This window comes from Lipophrys pholis (genome assembly GCF_963383615.2).
Source record: "Lipophrys pholis genome assembly, chromosome: 16".
NCBI lineage: Eukaryota > Metazoa > Chordata > Actinopteri > Blenniiformes > Blenniidae > Lipophrys > Lipophrys pholis.
Window position 1 is genome coordinate 26,688,649 of NC_137634.1, and position 17,326 is coordinate 26,705,974.

Consider the following 17,326-nt stretch of genomic DNA (forward strand, 5'->3'; position numbering starts at 1 on the left):
AGGCAGGGAAACAATGCAGTCGGCCAAGAAAGTTCTCATTGAGGAAACAAGAAATATCCGTCTCTCAGGAAAAAAAAAATGTCAGCCGTGGTTAAATTTGTAAAATATATCGTACAAATGTAAACTACTTCACAGAGCAACCAGTAAAAGTTATGCAACCCACTGTATCTGCAAAGTCTTATCCCGGTTCCCAAGCTGATTCTTTCACGGTCGCGATTCGCTCCTGCAGACTGATGGAGCCTCTCACTGCGCATCTCGACCCCCCCCCCATTGTAAATAGTAGTAAACAAACATGGCGGACCGCAGTGGTGTGACTCCCAGTACGTAGAATAGTTTTAACATCCATATCGGTAGTTTAATAGTTGAGAATCTCCCCTGACAGCATCCGATTCGTATTCAGTCCATACGAATGTCAGGTTCTCTCCATTTTGTTCATGTTTATAGCGTATTGTTCTCTACACATCTGTGGTTTCATTATAAAATCCTCAGCGTCTTCCCGTGGCCCGGCAACTACATTGTTGTCGGCGTGTCCACTGCTGCATTGGAAACACAACCCTGTTCTGAGGGAAAAGGTGTGGTCACATGAAACGTCGTGTAAACAGGGCCTGAGAGAGGCAGCGGGTGAGAGAGAAAGGGAGGGGGGCAAAGAGAGCAGGAGGAGAGAGAGAGGTAGAGAAAGGAGGGGGGTAGAAAGGTGGAGAGAGGCGAGGCGAGGGGGGGGGGGGGGGGGGGGGGGGCATTAAAACAGTATTTAAAATGCATCCCAAGCTAGTTTTGGAAATGTCCAAGTATGAAACTTTTCTGAAACGCAAACAGAAAAACAACTTGAAATGATGTAAACAGAACCTAATTCCATTTTGCCCTCTAATCAATCGCTCTGTGATCGGACTCGGCTGCGGCGCAGGGACAGAAGACGACTCGACGTTGAACTTGAGAGACAGTTTATTTAAACGATTTCATTTACAGCAGTTCCACTGGAGAGGGGGAAGGGTTGGAATGACGTCCTAGCCACACTTAAACCTAGAGTCCTATCTAACTATGTACAAGGAGGAGGATGCAGCTCGACAGTGCAGAAGGCACAGAGTTGGCTTTAATACTCGCCTGTAAGCGCTGCTAACGTGACCAAGAGGATGTGGACCTAAAGCAAACGGCGTGTGGTGGAACTGGGGAGGTTGTGGCTCCACTGCTTGTGGTCCTACACTTCTTGGTGATATGGCGGAGTAGCTTGAAAACTACAACAGCGAAGTAGCTGCTCTCTAAAAAACCTTCTTTCACTAAATGTACACTTAAGCGAAACGTTAGAAAATGACTGCTGTGTGGAGATGTGCCTGTGTTAAACTGGTGTGTTTTACAATATTTGATTGGTACAGCGGTTCAGAAAGGTCATCGCAGCACAAGAAGCTTTGAAACTAATGCAACAGTTACAGTACAAATGCAAAACTAATGCAAAAGATGCATCACAAATGAATACTGCATACAACGCAATGAAAAGCAGCAACACAAACGCTGGAGTTGCAAAACAAAGACATTGCAGCGTGATTTGATTAACTATAAAATAGATGTATAAGCTGCAACTCCGACGAGGAATCGGCAACAGATGCTAAAGCTGCAGCATGAATGCACTGGTGATGTGGCTTTTGCATTCCAGAGGTCCTTCCTGGCCACCGTAGATATGTGAAGAGGTGAAGCTGGATGAGCAACATTAAGGCATTTTGCAATTAAAGAGGTGCAACTCAAACCAAGTCAGAAGGAAACAGCAGGTAAATGCAGGTTACCAATAATCATAACAACCTTTTGGCAAAAATTGCTTCAAGTCCCTTTGATGCACCCCCCCCCCCCCCCCCCCCCCTTCAAACAGTCCAATCAGAAAGCAGCCAGATCTTCCACAGATGAACGCATAAATCCAGATGTTGGAGCTCAGGAGATGAAGCCGAGAGGAGCTGGATTATGATACACATGGTCAGAATCAGGAAGACTTTCCCCAGCGGGGCTCAACATGGAGGGAGGAGAGCAAAAACCTCCACAAGCTTCCGTCCACACCCGATCCAAAGATGGACGTGGTGTTCCACACGATAAACCCTCTCATACCAGCCCAACACAAACCTTTCGAGCAGAGCCTCTCCGACTGAAAAACAAGCCTCCGCCAGTTTAACGTCGTGTGGAATTCTAGCATCTCAGATTTAGATTCTACTGCTCATAAAGAAAAAAAGTACATTCAACAGGTACATGGAAGATGGAACCAGCCTGGAGCCCAGGTCAGTCAAACGGATCACAAAGGCTCCTGAACGGAAAAGAAATCACAAAGATGAAAAGCGGACGTAGACGGCTTTTAATATTCTGATTTCACTCAATTTTCTCCTCAACCCTTCGTCGGACAAACGACCATATTTGGCAACTCCAACATTTCCTCTGGATTCCTCAGCAGGGCGAGTTTGGAAGATGTTGGCGGGTTAAACGCTGCAGGAAGCTTCTGTGTCGAAGTTCTAGAATCTGTCACGAGTTATTGAACTGGTCAGTTCTTCGACGGGTCCGAGTTGCAGACGATGAGCTCTAGAATGTGTTTGATGTTCTAGAATGTCTCCGATGTGTTTTTGAATGTCAAGAGTTCTAGAATCTGTGAGGATTAGACATTGTCTTGAAATATCCTCCGACACCACCGGGGACAGCGATGTTCTGTTAGTAGGACTCAGAAGAGTTCTAACTGTAATAAGTGAGTGTGGGAAAGGAGAATCAGGGGATGTTCTTTAAAACCAGACCGGGGGAGACGAGAAAAGAAGGATTGCTATATTGTGGAGAGACAACGTGAAGTTCTCAAGATAATCTGTCCAAACATGTCTCACAGTCCACGGCCGCTTTTCAGGATGCAAACGTGTCCCGAAGTCACTCGTGCACATTCCCAATGGTGAGATTTTTGCACATTTTGTTGAACTACATTAAAAAAAAAAGAAGCATAATTCATAAATATATTACATAAATATAATTATTCATGTATAATTATATTTGACATGGAGGCCAACAAACTCATTCATTCAGAGATCATGAGATCTTCCACACCAAACAAAATCATCACAAAATGTGCAAGAAATCTGACGGTGCACCAACTACGCCAACACGTGAAGATGTGCAGCTGATATGGATCCACTCAGAACTCAAAAGCATCCTACGATAAATAACTGCATACATGTACATTAAGGGGACAAAGGTCTCAGGAGGCTTTCAAAGCGCAGCCTCATCCAACAGGACAGCAGAGGAAGGAACCGGCGGCCAGAGAGAAGAGAACCCCGAAGCTTAGAGAGCAGGTAAGGCAAGATGACCACCTGCTCCACCCAGACGGAGGCAGGCGAGCAGGGGGGAGGGAGGGAACCAACCAGGCAGACTGGATGGCGTCCTCCTTCACGGCTCACAACCCTGATCTAATGAGTCGCTGATCGCCGTTATTGACCAAAGTCCACGAGGACAGACTGGTTCTGGACTAAAGCTCCCGTTCCTCCCAGACGCAGGGAATCCGTTGGCGGGCTCATTTCTTTGCTCCAAAACTTTTATCTTCCTGGGAAATGTGTAACCGGTTAAAAGCCTGCTGGTTTCAGAGGCGCATGCATTTGTTGGATGAGCAGAAAAGTGCAGCACTGCGAGTTGAAACAAACCCGCCGAACCACGAAGAAAAAGTTTGGTCTTTTCTCCTTTTTAACGATTAAATTTTATTGTTTCTATATTTCCACTTGTAAGTGAACCCTGGTAACAGAGTGGTTCTGAGAGGGGTCTATAATGAGAATGGTTAAACTAAGCACTAAATGTTGGCGAGTTTTACTCCCAACGACGCGTCTTGAACGTGAAATGAGTTTTTTACCGTTACAGAACGTGGAAGTGTCCAACAGTGGAGGAGTCCTGGTCAAAAAGTCTTAAAGCAAAGATAAAGTCCCAAAAACCAATTCCTGCTGTGCTGCTGAGGAACATTAACAGAAATCATCAACTTCATTCTGACAGCCTCAACCAGCCAGCCGAGGGTTTCATCTCCACCCAACCCTCATCATCCTCATCATCACATGAGAGGATCAACACTTCCAGCTGATTTACTCCACTAAGATCAGACGCTGCGGGCGGAGCCTTCTGCTTGGTTTATGTACTGCATGTTCTTACATGGCACGGAGGGGGACTCAGGCAAACAAAACAAAAACAAAACAGAATTCTAAAGAAAATAAACAAGGTTTTGCACAGAAATCAGAGTTCCTACAAATATTTACACCACAGATACAGGCACTTGTATATCTTTGGTTGGAGAAACCCAACATTGCAAGAGTAATGCATTCACAGAGCTTTTGTGTCCCTTATTGTATTTCCAGGGTTCACTAGGCAACTGGTATGTTTGTTTATTTATTTATTTTTTTTCATTTGAGTTTGTCCATGTTAGGGATAAGTTCTGGTGAAGCTCCCCGACGTCTTTTTAACCCTCTGACAATGCCACCTGCAACACAAAAACACGGATGGGTTATTATGAAATCACAGGAATCATCAGAGCGGCACAAGAAGAGAGAAGCGCTTGATTTTCAGCAGAATTCACCGAGCAGAGAAGGAAACGTGGAGTAATGGGGAGCTGCTATTCCTGCTGCCACCACTAGAGGGCTCCAGAAAAAGAAATGTTGGAATCTGAAAAGTATGACTGAATAAATAAAAAAAAAAAAGAAAATAAATTGTTCATGTATGAATTCAGAAAAATATCCTATATGTTTCAAATGATGACAGAAAGACAGAAGACCAGAAACAAGGACACGTTGAGACTTGTGTGTCAGCTGTGTTGTGATGATGAAACGTCTCGTTTTAAAGGGTTAACTGCAGAAATGATGAAAAAGCCCTGAATGGAAGCGTGAAAAAGACATGAACCATTCAGCTCCATATTGAACTGTGTTACACGTAAAAAACAATAAAACAGTTCATTGAATACTCGTCAAAATATTGGGCAGATTAATGGTTTAACAAAATAATCGTTAGTCGCAGCCCCAGTTGGCCCCGTAACAACAATCCAACAACAGATGTCGGTGTTAATGTTTATAGCGGATTGTTCTCTGCTGCATGTGTGTGTGTGGTTTCATTACGACAGCAAACAACAGCGCCTCCTCGTGGCGTGACATACTAACTACATCATCGTTACTGTCTCAGCCATTGCAGTGTAAAAGCGAATCTTTTCCAAAAAAACAACAAGGCGCTGTCACTTGGAATGTCGTCGTGGAAACATTTAAAGTGAAACACACTGTTAAAGGGAATACGACGACTCATAGCTTCTGCTGGCTGTTTCTCCCATTTCCTGTGAAGTGTATTGTGAAAGGAAAGGAAAGAGAAGCAGAGCGTTGTGATTGGCTGCAGTCTGAGACCGATCACTGGTCCATCCATGCTGGTCTGAATCTACCTGTGGAGCTCAGAAAGCCCTGCCGGGCTCTGCTCTACCTTCTCAGGACAGAAGTCGGGGCTGCTCTGTCGCACTTTGCCCGGCCGGCCCTTTATGACTGCATAGCAGAACATCGTGATGACCATGACGAACAGGAAGTAGCTCGTGTGCATCAGGTGCAGGTTGATGAGGGAGCGGTCGTCCTGCAGGGAGGGGGGTGGGGGATGAACACACACACACACACACACACACACACACACACACACACACACACACACACACACACACACACACGTGCTCTGTTGTACAAAACTTTTTCTGTTTGGTGCTCAGTCACTGAGAAAACAGCTTTTTGAAAACGGCTCCCAAAGTCGAAGTTTTACAAAGCAATTGGTCTGGTGTCACCGTATAAACAGGCAAAATGCTGCTGCTGGTCCTGCTCACCAGGTTAGTAGTAACCAGAGGCCTGTACTAGGAACCCTGGTGAACATATCCAGGTTATCAACTCACTAGTTCAATCCAGACCTGCGTGTTCACATGGAAGGGGCGGAGCTTGCAGCGTCTGACCAATCACACACAGAGAAATCCTGCAGAGCAGTTTACAGATTACTGAAGGATCAATTAATCTCTGAGATTATGAAGAATTCAAACACATCCAGCAGCTAGAAGCAACACTGCTGCTGTTTATCGTGGAGATAAACAACCTGGAACAAGTCCAGAACCAGAACCTCCTTCAGAGCCTCAGAGACCAGGATTTATTTTATTATGTCAAAAGATTGTTCTAGATTAATTTCTCCTCTCCTCTCTGCTGCTGCTCAGAGCTGAACCCACCAATCACCATCATTTAGGAATGGGCGGGGCGTTTTCTAAGAGATCTGATTGGTCAGGAGGCGGAGCTCTGACCTCTTATCCATAACATAACCCGCTCCGGAGCAGGTTAGACTTTCAGCGTCAGTTACCATGGTGATTTATCCTGGTGAGAAGTGAGTGAGCGTCGTAGTACAGAAAACCTGAGTTAATCCTGAAGTTATCTAGATAAGAGAAAGTCCAGCCCTTCCTCAGTAGTTGTGCACATGCTCAGTAGAGACAATCAGAACAATGTTTCCTCCATGGTGTCATGACTCCCAGTCCACATTCTCCTCGGACTTGGTAGTTTTATTTTGACAGTCACCGTAATGACAATCCAACTTGGTGGTTTTATTTTGACAGTCACCGTAATGACAATCCAACTTGGTGGTTTTATTTTGACAGTCACCGTAATGACAATCCAACTTGGTAGTTTTATTTTGACAGTCACCGTAATGACAATCTAACTTGGTGGTTTTATTTTGACAGTCACCGTAATGACAATCCAACTTGGTAGTTTTATTTTGACAGTCACCGTAATGACAATCCAACTTGGTAGTTTTATTTTGACAGTCACCGTAATGACAATCTAACTTGGTGGTTTTATTTTGACAGTCACCGTAATGACAATCCAACTTGGTAGTTTTATTTTGACAGTCACCGTAATGACAATCCAACTTGGTGGTTTTATTTTGACAGTCACCGTAATGACAATCCAACTTGGTAGTTTTATTTTGACAGTCACCGTAATGACAATCCAACTTGGTGGTTTTATTTTGACAGTCACCGTAATGACAATCTAACTTGGTGTTCTGTCCACTAGAATGTTCTCCCAGTGTTCCTGTTTAGAGCTCACTGTTCTCTGCTTCATGTGTGTGTGGTTTCATTACAAAAACAAACAGCACCTACTAGTGGCCCAACATGAAAACTACATGGTTTACAGTGTTTCTGCCATTGCCGTGGAAACACACATTATTTTCAGAAAGTTGCCTTGAAAAGGTGAAACTTTTCTGAAATAAAACCACCAAGACAATGTGTTTATACCTCAAACGTTGTCGTGTGAATCGGGCCTGATTCTGGATGTTACTGCCACAAGATGTCAAACTGTGGTATTACTTCCATGTTCTATCCTGCACCTTTGAAATGGTCTTATTTGTTTTCACTTGCCTCCATCTCTGCCGGTCCTCTCCCTGGGACATTTCCCTGTGGATATCCCCTGCAGCAGAATGTGTTTTTAGATTCACATGGACCCTGAGGGCCTCGTCCTCCTCTTTATTCACTGCTCTGTGCCACCGTGGCTTTTCTGTGGCTTCATTTACCTCCGTTTCTGCAGCTAAGCAGTCTGTGCTGCCCTTCCTTTACCAATATTGACAGGTCATTACAGGAGTAGGAGTCTTAACTCCACTGCCCACACTCGCTTTGTTTTCTTCCTTTTACTTAAATGGCCGCCCCCCCCTCACTGCAGTCTCATAAGCAAACTCATACTTTACAGCCAGCGAGAGCATTTTACTACCTGAGGGTTAAACTATTAAAGCGATAATAGAATTAATGCATTTACAGACTTGTGTTGCAAAAGAAAAGGAAGAAAATTTAAGTATTTTCTTTACATGTACACTCAGATACCGTGTTGATTATATATGCAGTAGTTTGTCTTCCTGGTTGATGAGCTGGATACCTGCAGGTGGTAATAATCTTGGCTGACTGAGGCCCCATTTAAATGACCTTTCTCAAGAAAACCCATAGTTCTTGCATTTTTTCCAGAAAAGTTTTGCATTTAACTGGGAACCTTTAGAAAACAACGTCCCATTCCACGGCAGTGGCGTGTTCCACCCAGGGAGCCATTTTCACTGGCTCCGACCATCGATGAGTTATAAACAAACTCCCTAAACGTAACAAAAGTTTTGCGTTTTCACTTGAAGTCATTGCCGTATAAATGGGCCCCGAGTCTAAAGGCTCCTACAGACTGTGAGACTAACAATCACAGGGTCACGGCTCGCTGCACTGTCCAACAAAAACCAATAACCTTTGGTTTGCTGTGTGAAGACTGCATGATGGAAACACGGAACTGCAGCCCAGGACAATGTGACTCGACACGATTGCACAATATTATATGATTATTGTTGGGCAATCCTACATGATTGAGCAGCAATATCCCCTCCTAAAGATAAACATGAATCTTGTCGTCATAGTATTTATGTGTTTGGAGAGGAATCCACAAAAAGCAAAGAGGAGGAGAATATGGACGCTGTCGTGGCTCGGAAAGTACGTTATCGGATCAGGGCCACTGAAGAAAAAAAATTCGGAGGTTAAGAAACAAAGAATTAAAAAAAAAAATCAACCTCATGCACTTCAGAAAGAAAGTCTGGATATTTTTTTTTCCCAAAGGAGGAATAAAAAATATATATATATTTTTCTTTTACAAAGTGGAAACGTCCGTCCACGTGCCAGCGCATGCCACTGCTTCTACTAAATGCATCACAGGCGGTTTAATGAAGTGGTGAAAAGATGCTTCAGAAGAGGATTTGGCTCATTACCAGGGTGCAGTATAACCAGTATTATATAATCAGTATTAGACTTTGCAGCGTTGTTCAGTCACAGACAAAGGCACGGTTATTATTAATGAAGGAAATCCTGTGTAGAATCACTTGTTCATCAGCAGGAAGCAACCCGATATAGTCAGAATGAAGTGATTGGACATGAGGGATGGACAGACGTCTTCCGTTTGTATAAACAAAACAAAAACACTTTTTTTCCTTCATGAGAAAAAAAAATCTCCACTTTGATTTTTGACTTTTTCTGAAGCGGATGTGTGTTTTTTTTGTTTTTATTTGTTTTTTTAACCTCCACATTTGTTTTTCTTCTTTCGTGGCACTAATATTCTTTCGTAGGAAAGAGAGGCCAACGTAGGATGACAATTTCTGAAGTATGTACTTGTTAGCACTTTACCGATATAGTGCTTCATTTTCCAACAAAACACGCATGTAAACATAACAAACGGGTCACCATCACCACATGTTTCTCACACCACCTGAATTTTATCCTTGAACCAGTCTCAGTGTGACGTAGGACCACCAACTTCACGCAAACACCAAAGATATTGCCACGATGCTCCAACGACTGCCATCTTTCATTGGCGACGGCGGAAAGCGGCACAGTGTGTCGGTCTTAAGAGAAGAGAATGTGGAGGTGTGGACTCACATCGGGGACGATGACGGTGAGCTTTGGGTTGAGTGCGTGGTACACTTTGCCGATGGCTCCTTTGTAACAAAAGAAGGGGTTGTAGTCCTGATTGTACTTGGTGTCTGAATCTCGCACTGTGGTGAACACCTTGTACCAGGACGTGGCGTTGGTGTACGTCTCCGGCACACAGTGTGGCGGCTGCCTGCTGGACAAACACACACTTTCAGAGGACGTCTGTCCAGGATCTGCTCACATTTCATTGGTTTGAACAGAGAACTTCCAGACTTGCTTCTGTCGCCGTTTATCTGTAACATGTTACAACATTTCCTCCAAACATGTACGATCATTTTAATTCACTTTTCACAAGCAATGACAGAATACCTCTGAAGGTGGAGTGTTTCATTCATTTATCTCACAGCTAAAATCTCACTGACTCGTCAACTCAGTTTTTATAAAGTTTGAAGTAATTTTGTCATTATGGTGACCTGAGGTTAAAACATTTGAAAAACATAGAAAAAATATATATTACTCTGATATTTTTACATAGAAATTAATTCTTTACTATCATTATTATATTAAAAGAAACAACAAATGGAAAAGAAAGAGGCTAAATAAGTTTAATTACCGACTCGGGGGGTGTGTGTGTGTGTGTGTGTGTGTGTGTGTGTGTGTGTGTGTGTGTGTACACATGTGCAATCATTTTTTATTGTAAATCTGTCATTTCCATATTTAATTGAGTATTAACAATATTAACAACACAACTTGCTCTAGTTTTCTTGCAGTTCAGTACAAAATGAACCCATCTCCTGCTGATTCCTGCTGTAGTTCTACATGAATCCTGGAGAATCGCTGTGTGCGCGCTGCAGAATCTCCAACTCACACTGTGACGGGGAAGATGTTGCTGGCCGCCGTGATGGTCATGCACGTGCTGAACACCACCTGCTCACAGTGTCCGTGCAGCACGCAGTCGTCGGAGTTCCAGGACACGGGCAGGGTGAAAGTGATGTTTATTTCTTCATGGGCTTCCCGGCCTACACACAGAAAGCACATCAGGAGATCCACTTTCACTTCTGGGTCACAATTTTTACAGGCCACAATCTAATTTATCAAAGTCACAATTTAAATATAACGGTTCTCCTCAGTCTTTACATGGAATCTGCGTTATAACCGTTAGCCTTCAGCCGAACGCTTAGGGCCCGTTTACACAATATGGGTCTGTTTATATGACCACGGTGCTCAGAGCCACTGAAACCACAACTCCAAGGTGGAACTTTTGAAAACGGACCGACCAGTTGCCGTGTAAACGGTGAGAACGCCACTCTGAAAAAGCTCGGGCTCCGTCTCTGTGTAGACGGCAGAAATGCTGCGACTGCTCAGGCCCACCATGGCCAAAGTAAACAGTTAACTTCTGCACGTGCTCAGTAGATGGACAATAACAACACTGGATCCAGCCTGTCTTAAGTAGGACCAATATCTTTAAATGGTATATTACTATGCAGTAATCTTTGTAACATTAAATGGCTAAAATTAAATTCTCTCTCTCTCTCTCTCTCTCTCTCTCTCTCTCTCTCACTCTCACACACACCCGGTATTCTTTTCAAAGTACAAGGTCGGTTGGGAGAAGATTGTTCTGAAAATATGCTGTTTTGACTTTTATTTTAAAGTTGTGTAGGTCGAGTATGAAGCGCGGAGTGCAAAAAAAAGAAGAAGAAAAGAAAGCGGAGTGCTGTTTTCCGCACTTTCGATTGTCCAAAACAAGTCAGAAAGCGGAGCAGCCCGCCGACGCTTCCCCCACAGAGAGACTGACGACTCTCCTCGGTGCAAATCACAACACAGTGACGTTCCGCGGCGACAGAAAAAAAAATTAAATAAATAAGATACCGGTACCTAGGCCTGTCGCGATAATCAATAAATCAATTAATTGCACGATAATTAAAAATGAGCTGGATCAGTTTTCCAGGCTGGAGAATGTTTCATTTACCAAAGTCGTCACTGTGAGCGGCGTTCACTCTGGTGTTAGTGAGCGTCTCTCACTCTGGTGTTAGTGAGCGGCGCTCACTCTGGTGTTAGTGAGCGGCGCTCACTCTGGTGTTAGTGAGCGGCGCTCACTCTGGTGTTAGTGAGCGGCGCTCACAGTTTAATGTTGTTTTAGAGAGTTGCCAGATTTCTGATCCTTCCAGTGAAAACCCAGTAAGGCTCACTGTAAACAGGTCTTATCATGTAGGGGGAAAACAGCCTATCTGGCAACATCAGCCACCAGAGTGGCTCCGCCGCCTACGTCATTAAAATGTGAAGCATCACGACAAAAACAAGTAGAAGACAGCAGCTCTACCTCAGACTCTGTCTCCACCATTAATACTTCATCTTCGTGTGGTTACAGTACTTTCTGGACGACAAGCTGGTACTTTTTTTTTTTTTACATGCTTTGAACCCTGCGGAGGACGACTCAGCTTTTAAGGGTTAACAAGCTTCATGGTGCTGATACTGGGTGATGCGTTCAGGTGCATCACGTAACTCCAAAGCTCGAAGCAACATATTGAAATTTGTTTTATTATGAACTAGTTCATTTTTAACCCTAACTATGAACTGAACTGGTTCATATTAAAATTTGTGAACTGAACTTTGAACTGGTTCATGTAGAAACTGAACTTTCCCAACTCTGCCTGTCAATCACTCTTGTGTGGGGGGGGGGGGGGGGGGGGGGGCACCTGGTACACCTGAGAGCAGCATGAGACCCCCCCGTGAGGAGGAGAAGGAGACATGAGGTGGTTTTGATTCTTTATTTTGGATATTTACAATCTCTTTTTTCATAATACAATTCCTATTTTAAATATTCTTAAGAAATAAAAGTTTATTTATCTTTAAAAGGGTATACTTGCATTATCATACCATTGTTAATATATTAGTAGAAAAATGGCATCAAAACGGCAATATTATCGTTTATCGCAATAATTTCTGGGACAATTTATCATCCAGCAACATTTGTTATCGTGACAGGCCTACCGGTACCAGCCGGGCCCAGTATAGTATCGTTTTAAAGGCGTCAGTACCGCGATACCAATAGAGTACCGTTTCAGAAACGGGGTCAAATATTTTTGTCAGCTTCAAGCTTCCACTGAGGTGCAGCAGGCCAACGGCTCCAGTGGTAGTCATTGTTAACCCAGGCCTAGACCGATCGGATACAGGTATCATCGTTGTGTCTGAAGTGTGAAAACCAGCGCTGTGAGGAAATGGAGAGGTGTATTGTAAACAAACCAGCGCAGGTCGTCAGTACTTTCTTCGGGAAAGTACAAACAAGCCGGCATGTATGCTCCATCAGAGCACAACTGGACTCAACATTTGGACAATAACGTCCTCAGAAAGAGAGCTTCTGCAGCTAGTGGCGCTAAGTAACCATCGTTTACCCCGAGACGCTGGGATCCTGCCCAGGCGGAAAAGATAATCGAGACAACCTCCTCACAACATCTGCTTCCTCTTAACTGAAGGTTTCAAGGACATTAAAGGAATAGTTCAAGCCTGAATACATGAGTCAAAAAGTCTTGGTTAATATCGTTGTTTAGCTGATGGACAGATTAGTTCACACCAACATGACACACGCAACGCAGCCAAATGTTAAAGGTCAGAGAGAATCTGAAGTTCATCACAGTTTTGAAGTGAATTAATCAGAAAGACATTAGTCCAACATGCAGTTTCTTCTCTAGAGCACTTTCTGTTTGGTGTGTTGTATTGCATTATACCTGGTGAGGGGGGGTTCTAACATGGGGGAAATCAGGTTTCTGACAATTCTAAACCTTGACAGAGGTGGATTACGAACGTGCCTGAAGACTGGCTCCAGACACATCTAATCCTCCTCCTCAGCGAGCCGAGTCGGATACTGAGAGAACCTACCGGACAGGCCGACCTGCTGCCCCAGCACCGTGGCGTACAGGTGCGTGATATTGCGGGAGTAGCCTCCAAAAGGTCTCTGAGGGTCCAGTGTGAGTGTGATGGGGACCGAGATGTTGATGGGACCGGAGTCCTCCAAAAGGAGGGGGGCCTGGGTGCTGGAGCGGGCCTGGCCGCTGGTCACCACCATGCTCTCCGGCGTGGTCGACTCATTCAGGCCGTGCTTTATTGTCTCGTTCTCCGACACGCAGAAGTCCAGCTCATTGAAGCGCAGCAGGAACGTGTTCCAGTCCTGAAACACAGTTAGGACAGTTTAGAACCTAAAAACATTTAAAACTCCTCGTTCCTCAACACATTTCAACATGTAGTCGTTTCCCATCACTCACATCTTAACTCAATAGTGTTGTAGTCAAGACCATCTAACCCGAGACCTGAGTCGAGACCAAAACCAGACAAGAACCAAAACCAAAACCAGACCAAGACTAGAACCAGACCAGATTTATCAGACCCACTGATCTAGAGATCAGGCACATCATTCACACTCATCCAGAACACAGGCACACTACAGGGGCGTGTACTGGGCCCCCGTCTCTTCACCTCTGACTGCTCGCCATCTAAACCAAACCTGTCATTTGGTGATGACGCCACTTCCACAGGATTCATACCAACCTTCAGTGAAGCAGAGACCAAATTACAGACAATGGAAGCAGCCGGGGCTCTGACTGGAGAAGTTCAAACATCTACTACAGGTAAATACTTTTCCATTTGGTTTTGGAGAAAAACAAGCAAAATGGTTTTTGCGCATGCAAACATTTTAACTGGTAACTAATACCAGGTTATTTATTCTTTATTTCTACTGTAACTGATGTGTATAATAATAATAATAACTTTATTTGTATTATTATTTGTATGTGGCCCCTAAACCTCCACAAACAGAATAAAAACAGCTTCTACCACTCAGCAGCCACCCAAGTCTCCTAAAGAAAGCTCAAGACACTTAACAGATGATCCTGAATATTTGAGAGACGGTAATGAGATTCTCATCATGACCCTCACCTCAGTCAACTCTGGAGACCTGATCTCTTTAATCTTGAAGAAATATCCGATGGTGAGGAAGGCGATGGCAATGGCACTGACACTGATCATGAAGATGACCAGCGGTGGACGGTTGTTGATGTAGCTCCTCAGGTTCTCTATAGGATTCAACAAGAACACCTGCAGACAGACGGAACACAACACGTGGAATACAAGAGTCACCGACAGGGAAACCAAAGTAATTGGACTTCAGAGGGAGCGAAGAAAGTAATCAGTGCCTTTAGTATGATTCTTTTAATCAAATCACTGGACTCATTCACTACTGCTAATCATAGTTTTTTCTTACTTTACATATTTTCATAATCACATTCTCTTTAAAAACTGTGATTATTAAATGTGCTACATATATCAAGGCATTTAATTAGGACAGTACAGCTACATTTATTCAAAGACCACAGTAATAATAGAACAAAGTAAAATCGGTAATTGTGAAGGAACCAGTGAGAAAAAAGCTTCTAACTGGCGGCCCAAAAACAAATCAGAGAATTAAATACAATTGCAGCCATTTTATCAGTTGTTCGAAGTTCGAACTTTAGTGGTTTCTTCATTTTAATAATTCTGAAAATTCGCAACCTGTTAATTTTATGGAGTGTGAGAAGAGTCTCCATCAAGCAGAATGACTGAATATATTTTTTGGTCAGTTTTACATATTTTGCTGAAGTTCCCTCTGCAGATTTAGGCCTCATTTACACAACAACGTTTCAAGTTAAAACACATTGTTTATATTTTTTGTTTTAGAAAAGTCTCATGTTTACATGTCAACGTTCTGAAAACAATGTCTGTTTCCATGGTGATGACTGAAATAATGAAAATTATGTAGTTAGGATGTTGTGCCACTCTTGGTTGTTTTTGTACTGAAGCCACACACACACACACACAGGCACACAGACACACAGACACACAGAAGAAAACAATGAGCTCTAAACATTAACAACAGGAAGGAGAACATGGACTTTGTAGTGGACAGACCATGAAGTTGGATTGTTTATACGGTGACTGTCAAAATAAAACTACAAAGTCCAGCAGAATATGGTCTGGGAGTCATGACATGACGGAGGAAACATTGTCCTGATTGTCTCTACTGAGCATGTGCACAGCTACTAGTTACTATGACCGTGGTGTTGATAAGTTACTCTTTGAGGTGTGATTTGAGTACCTGTTCTCCATCGTGGCCTGATCATTACCACATGATTGACAGATTGGAGTTGATCATGTAAAATTCATGCTCTTAAACTCAACACACCTAATATACTACATTATACCAAATAATCCACATTTCTAATGTTCAGAAAAGGTATAAATTCCACCTAATCTGAGTATTGAATTCAGAATACACGAGCAGTCATGTTGTTGATTCTCTGTACACTGTGCTCTGTCCTGTTCTGAAACACATCAACTGGTTCAACCGGATGCTTTCACAGCAGGAAACAGTGCTACAGAATATTTACAAGCTCACTCCCTTTGGGTTAATCCACCAGAAGAACTTCTCCTGCAACTTCTGAACCAGCACAGCTCTGTAAATGACACTACATCTGCTCAGAAAACAAGGGGGAGGTCAGAAACTAGTCTAGAGCATAATGAGGCATAACTACATGGTTCTGGTATGAAGCAGCAGAAGTGACAAGCAGCTAATTAGCATTACATACTACCGTTTCTACAACCTGAGGGACATTCCAAACAAAGGAGAGGAGGAGGAGTCATTTACACCTCTGATTTTACATACTGGAAAATAGAGAATAGCTGGAGCCACGTGACTTTCAGGTTTATAAAGCTTGAATCAAAGGTCTCTCTCTCTCTCTCTCTCTCTACAAATCTCAACAAATGTTAACAGTTATTCCGTAATTGATCTCTTTCATCGTTTTACATAACGTGCCCCTTGTTTAATAACCATAATAATGGAAAATGATGGCTTCTCATTTTTCCACAGGCTGCTGTTTGAATCTTTTGTTTTTATGATTTAATTCAATTAATGTATCTTTGGGAGTAGAATAACGGTATTAAAGGTTAGTAAAAAAAAAAGAGATTTTATGTTATCAACAGGTTTTAGTGACAAAAAGAAAAAAAGGAAGTTTCAATGATAAAAAAAAAAACATAAAAAGATGTTTTGTGACGAAAAATTAGTTTTAACGTTAAAATGAAACGTTTACCAATATGTGTTTCATTGATTAAAAAAGAGTTTTGGTGAGAGAAAGAAGCTTTCTGAGTGAGTTGACAGCAGGTGTGTGACATTAAGCTGTCATCCTCATTAGCATGACGAGCTAGCTGCTAGCACAAACTGTTTACTGGCGTGACAACAGCGGGATACATTTATTATTCAGGAATTAAACCGAGTAGATGTGTGATGAAAGAGACGGAGCAGTGCTTTGGGAGTTCTCACCATTTTTCCTCTGTGTGCTGAGACGGATGTTCGCTGGAGGATCGACGGGCCACAGGCTGAGCTAGCAGGTTAGCATCGGAGCGGAGCTAGTCCCCCCGGAATAAAGCGTTAAAAAGTCGGTGTTCGGTGGAGACAGCCAGGCTTTCATGGTTCGACACGCCGCGTGTGCTCCTGCCCATCCTTCTCCCTGCTCATCTATCCACAGTTTAATGAAATGAGCCCGGAATAAGGTCAGTTGTTAGTGTCGGTCCTCCTCCCTGCCGACATCCCCTCCGCGTACCCGCACTGCGTAACGCCGCCTTCCCGAGATTCCCGTACGAGGCGCGCAACGAAATCACGCGTATGTGCAAAGCTGACGTGAGAGTGGACGTAATTTACGTAGAGTGGAGCGCATTCGGCGTGTTTACAACTGTTAAAGGCCCGTGGTGCGTTCGGGGAAAGTTGAAAGATAACGACTTATATTTGGTTCCTATTTCTTTCGTTTCTTTAACTTCATTTATAATTATTTCCACGAAAAGAGAAACCAGTAGCAACATCAACGGTTTTAAAATAGTGCAATTAAC

At 43.3% G+C, this 17,326-nt stretch overlaps 1 protein-coding gene across 6 annotated transcripts; it reads right to left on the minus strand.

Annotated features, from left to right (window-relative positions):
• Positions 1–926: 926 nt before the first annotated feature.
• On the minus strand, positions 927–17,068 carry tmem248 (transmembrane protein 248). Of its 6 annotated transcripts, XM_080483716.1 has the most exons (8): positions 16,764–17,068; positions 14,348–14,506; positions 13,295–13,583; positions 10,287–10,437; positions 9,425–9,608; positions 5,440–5,583; positions 2,227–2,281; positions 927–1,688 (listed from the first exon to the last, which is right to left on the minus strand). In XM_080483716.1, exons 1-7 carry the CDS (start codon positions 16,764–16,766, stop codon positions 2,270–2,272), a joined length of 942 nt encoding a protein of 313 aa, XP_080339842.1. In that variant the 5' UTR covers positions 16,767–17,068; the 3' UTR covers positions 927–1,688; positions 2,227–2,269. The 6 variants fall into 6 exon arrangements, with proteins under 6 accessions (XP_080339842.1, XP_080339841.1, XP_080339838.1 ...); XM_080483715.1 differs by lacking the exons at positions 927–1,688; positions 2,227–2,281 and adding an exon at positions 3,215–4,462 and having other exon boundaries at positions 16,764–17,066; XM_080483712.1 differs by lacking the exons at positions 927–1,688; positions 2,227–2,281 and adding an exon at positions 3,687–4,462 and having other exon boundaries at positions 5,402–5,583; positions 16,764–17,066.
• Positions 17,069–17,326: the final 258 nt, after the last annotated feature.